Source organism: Seriola aureovittata, chromosome 22 (assembly GCF_021018895.1).
Source record: "Seriola aureovittata isolate HTS-2021-v1 ecotype China chromosome 22, ASM2101889v1, whole genome shotgun sequence".
Classification (NCBI taxonomy): Eukaryota; Metazoa; Chordata; class Actinopteri; order Carangiformes; family Carangidae; genus Seriola; species Seriola aureovittata.
In genome coordinates this window covers 8638359-8646703 of record NC_079385.1, presented here as the reverse complement: position 1 = coordinate 8646703, position 8345 = coordinate 8638359, and the positions used below count along the sequence as shown (strand labels likewise).

At 38.4% G+C, this 8345-nt stretch overlaps 1 protein-coding gene across 1 annotated transcript in view; it reads right to left on the bottom strand.

Annotated features, from left to right (window-relative positions):
* Positions 1-1459: 1459 nt before the first annotated feature.
* LOC130163778 (protein phosphatase 1H-like) overlaps positions 1460-8345 on the bottom strand; it is a 29187-nt gene continuing 22301 nt past the window's right edge. Inside the window, exons 9-10 of the mRNA XM_056368153.1 lie at positions 7839-7990; positions 1460-7325 (exon numbers count right to left, since the gene is read on the bottom strand). Coding sequence (XP_056224128.1) covers positions 7178-7325; positions 7839-7990 — 300 coding nt within the window. The 3' untranslated portion in view covers positions 1460-7177. The remainder of the gene's footprint in view (positions 7326-7838; positions 7991-8345) is intronic.

Here is an 8345-nt window from a genome sequence, read left to right as displayed (position 1 = left end):
AGAAGGTGGTCGATTTTTTATCTTTTGGGAGCATGATTTTTGATAATTAATAATATAATAATATTAACATTTATTTATAAGTGCTTTTCAAGACACCCAATGACACTTTTAAACTAAGATATTCTACAAATAAAATGGGATATAAAAAAAACCAAAAAAAACCAGCAGCAATAAATTCATAGTGTAGCACCAGGAAGGGCCGATCCAAACAGGTGACTTTTCAGTTGACTTAAAAGAAGCAACAGATGTTTCACTGGTGCAGACCATGAGAGGGAGCTTTGCAGAGGTTAGGGCCAGCTGCACTGAAGCCCCTCGCACCCAAGGTGCAGAGCCTGGAGATGGGAGTGAAGAGTAGATGGGCGTCAGAGGAACATAGAGATCGAGTAGGTGTTTATAGAGAGTTTTGTAAACAAGGAGAAGTACTTTAAAATGAAAGTGGTGTTTAACTGGGAGCCAGTGCAATCGGTGAATGGTCGGGGTGATGTGCTCCCAGGACTGTTTGCAGCTGAATTCTGGATGTGCTGTATTCTGTTTAACCCCCAAGTGGGTAAACCAAGGAGAAGGGCATTACAGTAATCAAGTCAGGATGTAATAAAGGCGTGGACGAGTCTCTGCAACAGATATTCAGCATCATAACAGAAAGCAGAACTGCAGTTCAAAGACCTGTCAAATTTGGGATGCATTATTTTTGTTATGTTTTTCATTATTTGGGAAATTGATCATTCCATTTCTATTGTGTGGTTTGGTGACTACAAGAAAATGATTATTTGATTCCACTCCAAAAAGTAAACCCCTTCTCTCCAGAGCAATAATTTTCACAAAGTCCCTTACACAGCTCATGGTTTTGGATAAGGACACTATCTAATGTTATAAACTGGACTTAGAAATAAACAAACCTAATCATTTGTACCGGTTAGTATTAGTACTATTCAAAGTAATCGGGACATTTGTCTGTTTCTCTCTGCATTTCCTCTGTGATTAATGTAGCTGTAATACAGGAAATCAGTTTGGGATAATGGTTTTTACCCGGGTTAACCTCATCATCATTAAGAATTGTCTCTATTATTGTGCACATTGAGTGCGTCCACAGAATATGAATCGACCCTGTTCTGTCAGCGCTCCCTGTGAAATGTTTGAGATTCAGTGAGCACTCTGTAGCACCACTAATGAATCCCTCTGCTCTCCTCTCAGTCTAAAGTCTAACTAGTCTTTTGGAGGCCAGTTGACCCTGTTGGTTAGTTTTTGTACTCTCCCGCAAGGAGACCAGAGGGATCACAAACAGCAACAATATTGATTAGCTCCCCTGTACTTCTCCTTTTTGTTTCTTGTTCCTTCACATTGATTTGGTCCGGTAACTCACTTGGACTGCGAGAGGAAAGATTTTGGGGATATATTGATTTTGGGAGCTTTCATATTGAGCTTAAGTTCATTTCTTTGTTATTTAATCACACAAACTACATTTTTTACATTGATCTTTAACATTTAATTTTCTTTTTTTCATTTCTTGAAAAGAAACACTAAAGGTAAACATTGCTTTTTTCCCCCCCTCAAGGTCAAAGTTACACAAAGAAACATTAAAAATATTTCTTTTTGACTTCATAAGTTATTTTTTTGTTATACAAAATGTACATTTCACATTCACAAACAGAGAGGTTGAGGATAGCACAATGGTCACTTAAAAACGGTTCCCCACTGGACTCGAACGTCCTCTTTGCTACAGAAAAAACCTTCAAGTTCTTCTATTTCTCCCATAATGAATAGTCTAAGGTAGAAAAACACAACAGCAGTGACTACTTTAACATTATAGCAACTTCAAAACAGGAAACCTACAGTCGGACTGAAGGGACAAAGCAATCTTTCAAGTCTAAGCGCCTCTCGTACACAGCAATCCACTCCCATTTATTTACAAATGTAGTGGAGCTAATAAACCATCATGAAGGACCCCCCGTCCTTAGACAACCACTCTTTAACAGCGTGTCCAGTTTAACTACACGACAGTTGAACCTGAGTTGATGTGCAGCAGTTGGGTGGCACAGAAGGATGAACAAAATAAATTATATATTCATTATTTGACATTCATCTAATAGAAAAGGCTTAATGACAGGTAGCAGGATGAACATTCAACATATATTCTGGTGCCCCGTTCATACTTTGCCTTGACGTGTTCACAGTTCAACACATCCAGGCGATGGTAGAGGAAGTCTGGTCATTTGAATTTTCTGTGTTGAACTGGGTCGAGTGTTAAGACAAAGTTTAGGTGGCGACAGGACAGTTTTCAAAAAGTAAATAAATAATAATAATAAAAAAACTAAAAAAAACAATAAATAATTAAATAGAGAACAAGTAAAAAAAAAAACTGCCAACTGTAAAATAGCTTATACGATGGAAGAACAGATGCAACTCGGTGGCTACAACAGACCATAACAATGACATGTATCACGATACATCATTTTCAAATTAAATTATTTCTTTCATGGAATGTACAGGAGGAAAAATGCACCATATGAACTTCAGGTAAATGTAAATTACTGCTGCTTGTGAGAGGAATGTAGATAATAATTGTCAACTGCAAAAAAGTCCACGCTAAGATGATAAATAGCCCCAGGCAGCACAATGGCACATATCAAGAGACTTCAAAGAATAGTTCGACATTTTAGGAAAAACACTTATCCACTTTGTGGCTGAGATTTAGATGAGAAGACCAGTACCACTCTTGTGTCTGCATTCTTAATATTAAGATAACCCCAGCATGTGGCTAGCTTAGCTTAGCATTACGAAGGAAACGGGGGAAAGCTAGTCTGCCTCTGTCCAAAAGTAACAAAACCCACCTAAAAGTAATTTGTAAAATTGTCATTTTTACACGTTTTTGTACAGATTAAACAAACGAAATGTAATATGTTAATTGGGTGAGCTGTAGAGGTGCTGGTAGGATTTTGCTAACTTTGGTCAGAGCCATGCTAGCCGTATTCCCATCTCCAGTACTAAGCTAGGCTAAGCTAATTAATAGCTGCTAGCTATAGCTTCATATACTGTACAAACTTGAGTGGTATTAGTCTTATCATAAGTGAGAGTATTTCCCAAAATGTCAAACTACTCCTTTAACAATGGCTTCCTCATCCTGGCACTGCACAATTTCCAAATGAACTTCTTTGGATTCAGTCAATCACATGAACACCCTGTTTTATAAAACAAGGACACATATTCCCACCTTACACTCAAGCCTAAAGCAAAGCAGTGCTACTCCAAAACTCTATATATCCATTATACAGGGGGAAAAAAAATCATAAAACCTAAGCAAATAAGGGATTAAATCATTAATTTAAAGCATGCAGATTGTTTTAATTTTATGCTATCAATCTTTTTTCTTTTTTCTCAGCTTGGAATCAAACTTCTCAAAAATGTCTTATTGATCGTCTGAAGTGTAAGTTTCTCCTTCCCCCAGACTTCTTCTCATCTCCTGCATCTTAACCCACTGTGGCTGGCTGAGCAGTGCAGCCTGTATGAATACAGAATAATAATGGAAGAAAGGGGTGAACACTTACATAGCACATTAGTTTCTGAGGCCACAACACGAGACAAACTGAACTCTTGACGGTCCATTTTCTTTCTTAAGTCCAGTCAAGATGAAAAAAGTGCAAAAGAAAAAATGATTGGTTTTGTGTCTGGCCTTTAGGATTTTTGTTTCATTTCATTCCCTTCCTTTACAATGAACCCAATCTTTTAGCTCTTATGCTAAATATCTGGGATGCTAACAATTGGAAAGGAAACACAACCTAATAAATAAATATGCATAGTTACTGCACATTTACAAACAATAACATCATCACTATCTCTTTGATACATTACAGTAAAGTAAAGTCACTCCATATAAAACAAACAGCAGTGTAAACCATTGCACCATCGCTCATATTCCCAGGCCTACAATATGTCACTGCATGCACTGACACACAGTAAATCACTACATCCAAACACAGTACATATCATTGCACGCAAACCTGTCCCTCTCAAGACAAACGTGATCTGCATCAAGCATCTAAAGCTTACGAAACATGCAAAACATGTCAAAGCAAAAGGAAGCTTTCAGTTTTTTTGTCTGTGGAACTTTTTTCTGATTCACTTTGATTGTATTTCATGATTTTTTATTAATTTTATTCAATCCTCCCTGCTGCAGGGAATATTAGCCTCTTCATCATTACATGTATCATGGCCCCTTGGTGAGTAATGTGGGTCAACCTAAAGTGCGACTACACTGATGCACAAGTCATTGAATCTAATGTTTAGTCATAAGAAATTATTCTTCACATTTTTAGAGAATCTCGCTAAGTTTGAAAAGTTATTCGTGATAATGTTGCATCTAATATTAAAAGATGGCGCCATGAGAGCGACAGCCTGTAGCTCCTGGGTTTTTAATTGTACTGAGCTATTTTTTTGTTATTTCTATAGTTATCTTTCCTTGATTAATTTGGAATACCACTCAATATGGCATCTAAGCATTTTGGGTAGCTTTTGATTTTCATCCTTCTATAATTTGACAATGAAATTCCACAAATTTCAAGTTTCCCACTGTTCAATTTAGAGTTAGATGCACAGCTTGATAATACTCTCCTATCTTTGCACTAAATACGGAGCTAAAGCACACAGACAGTTAGCTTAGGTTAGCATAAAGACTGGAAGCAGGGGAAGTAGCTAACCTAGCTCTGTTAAAAGGTAGGAAGTATGCTTAGTACCAACAGCTCTAAATCTAACTAACTATAATAAATCTGGAGAAACTCAAGTGCAGATACATTGTGTTAATTTAGAGGTTTTAAAGAGCCTTTTTTCAATGCTTTATACAGCTAACCATTTCCCGCCAGTCTGCATTTTCAGTCTGCTAAGCTACAGTTAGCTAACAGTTGGCTAGCCTCTAGGCTCCTATAACCAACAGATACGAGAGTGGCATCAATCTTCTCATCTAACTCTTGACAAAGAAAAAGTGAATAAGTGCTTTTCCCAAAAATCTTCTAATAACTCAAGTGAGCTCGGGAGACCTTGAGAAAACTTTTCCACATTTTTGGACTCAATATCAGATTAGATGACTTGTAACAGTGAACATTTTCTTTTTGTGCACATGTTAAATGACTAAGCAATTTTCATATGAAACTTTGTTCATAAACCATATCAAACTCTGCCCCTTCTGCTGATCCATACAGGCTCAGATCCCCTTATGAGGTGTTCTATCCTAACAGTAAAACAGATTCCTTATCAGTCTTGCTACTATGAGGTGAATAACTTCAAGTCTTCATCTTTTTCCTTGTGCATCTGTAATCTGTCCAGCAAACTGGAAGCAGATTTTCAGCAAAATAATCCTTCAAAGCCACACTGTGGCGAAACGGAAAACGTAGCTGACCTGTCAGCTCCGTCAATGGTCAGGAAATGAAGGAGGTATCTTTTTTAATAAACAAGTTTGACTGTACAATACGAGGGAAGAAGAGGGGACTAAAAGAGAGGATAGAAAAAGGAGGAGCCAGGTATTGTACAGCAATACAAGAGAGGTAAGGAGAAGAAAGGAAAGAAAGAAAGAAAGAAAGAGGTCTATTTTTCACTTTGGAAGAGCATTCCTCTAATTTAACTTTCACATCTCTTCAGAAGTTCAGGAACAGTCACTTCACCCATCCTATGGAGCTGATGTCACTCATACAGCGGGGAAAATAAGTATTGAACGCGTCAACATTTTTCTCTGTAAATATATTTCTGATGGGGCTATTGACATGAAATTGTCACCAGATGTCGGTAACAACCCAAGTAATCCACACATACAAAGAAATAAAAAAACATATACAGCATATCCATAAATTCAGTTATGTGTAATAAAGTGAAATGACACAGGGAAAAAGTATTGAACACATGAAGAAAAATGGGTGCAAAAAGGCATGGAAAGCCAAGAAACCAGCTGAAATCTCTCAGTATTTAGAAAGCAATCCTGCCCCCTATCAGTGCAAATTAATATCAGCTGATTTAGTCCTAATTGATGGCCTATAATAAGGGTTTCTCATTACCAAGGTGTCACACAACGGGCATCTCATGATGGGTAAAAGCAAAGAGCTCGCGCAAGACCTTTGCAACCTTATTGTTGCAAAACATACTGATGGCATTGGTTACAGACATATTTTTCTAAACTTCTGAATGTTCCAGTGAGCACCGTTGGGCCATTATCCAGAAGTGGAAAGAACATAATTTCACCATAAACCGGCCACGACCAGTTGCTCCTCGCAAGATTTCCGACTGACGAGTCAAAAGAATAATCAGACTTCATATAATTGAAGGAAGAATGAATGGAGAAACGTACCGAGACATTCTTGATAAGAATCTGCTGCCATCTACCAGGATGCTAAAGATGAAACGAGGGTGGACATTTCAGCAAGACAATGATCCCAAACACACAGCCAAGGAAACTCTCAATTGGTTTCAGAGAAAGAAAATAAAGCTTCTAGAATCACCCGACTTGAATCCAATTGAAAATCTATGGAAAGAACTGAATATCAAAGTTCATAGAAGAGGCCCCCAGAAGATTTGAAGACAGTTTGTGTGGAAGAATGGGCCAAAATCACACCTGAGCAATGTATGCGACTAGTTTCTCCATACAGGAGGCGTCTTGAAGCTGTCATTACCAACAAAGGCTTTTCTACTAAGTATTAAATAAATTTCAGTAAGCGTGTTCAATACCTTTCCCTGTCATTCCACTTTATTACACATAACTTAATTTATGGATATATACATGTATGTTTTGATTTCTTTGTATGTGTGGATTACTTGGGTTGTTACCAACATCTGGTGTCAATTTCATGTCAATAGCCCCATTAGAAATGTATTTACTGAGAAAAATGTTGACGCGTTCAATACTTATTTTCCTTGATTTAACAGGCCAAATCATTTATTTTGATTTAAGACGCAAATTACTGTCCTGTAGTTCCCCTGTCCAGCCAAACTGGTGGCTGACCAATCCTGAACTCCTATAGAGAAAAGAACCATCAACAAATTTATATGTTCCACTTGACCTTGGTCTAAAGAAGAAAATAAAAGTGCAAACGGCAATGTGGAAACCGAAAAGGGATTCTGAGTTCAGGACTAACCAGTCCTGTTGGTTTGAGACCTTCAGGCCCTTCAGGGTCCTTGAACGGCAGCATCTCTGTCAGGCTCTTCAAGGCTGACGGTTGCCGTACATCAGCGGTATGATGAAGACTGAGATGTCGTCTCCAGAGCCCAGGCGCTCGTTGGTGATCCTCCAGCCTCGGTCCCTCAGCACGCCACGGGCTCGCATGACCAGGTCCTGTGCTGCCATAGTGTACCTGGACAACAGAGGAAATAATAATGAAGCTTTCAATTCACAGCATGTAGGGTCCTTTACACTGCAATTTTTTAGTTAATTTGATAGTATTATATATTATATCATTTTATGCTGTCTGAAACATGATGCCACTCGAAAATGTAATTACACCCTCCTTGAATGTAGAAGTTGATGGCCGCCTGTGATGTGATTTTAATATTTTGTTGATACAGTTCATGTCTGTAGACTTTAAATTATGAGAGTATACTTGACCCTCACTGATGTGCCAAAATTTCTGCCAAAAAGTGCCATTACGCTAAGAGCAAGTGGCATGTGGCCAAGGTTGCAATTTATCCTTGGAACAGGAACTGTGCCTGTTGAATAAAATATGCAACACAGTGGCACGGTTGCAGCATTCACATTTGGCATAATAATGCAGCAAAAACAGACACATGACACAGACAGAATCTAAGTAACAAATCTGTAATTGAAGAAAAAAAAGAGAGAAGAAAGAAAAAGAAAGTAAGTATCCCACCTGTGCAGGTCATCAGGGTCGCAGTTGGCTAGAAAAGTAGTGACTACCTCAGCCACTTCTTGGTTGGAGAGGACGTCCCAGAGTCCGTCCGTTCCCATCACCAGAACATCATCAGCGCCGTGATCGTACTGCGTCAGGTTATACACCTTCACCTGCATGCCAAACCAAAAAGCATTAAGGCTTCCATTCTAAAACATCAAGTCACATAAGGTAGCAACAGAATCAATTTGGTACATTTGTATCATTTACGATGGAGTCTGGTGCCTTTGAACAGAGCGATATGATAAGCGTTTCGGGTTAAACAAGGATCTTACTCTTTAACAAATCTCTCTCTAGAAATCCTATTCATAATGTTGTCAGACACTTACAATCACAACCTGAACCTGTCAGTTGCAAAAGAAAGCACTTCAAGTGGACATACGCTAATGTGGATAAATGCACCATTATAATAAACGCCAACAGCTGGACTGGTTGTACCAGATATTGGTGATTGTCAGCTCAGAAACC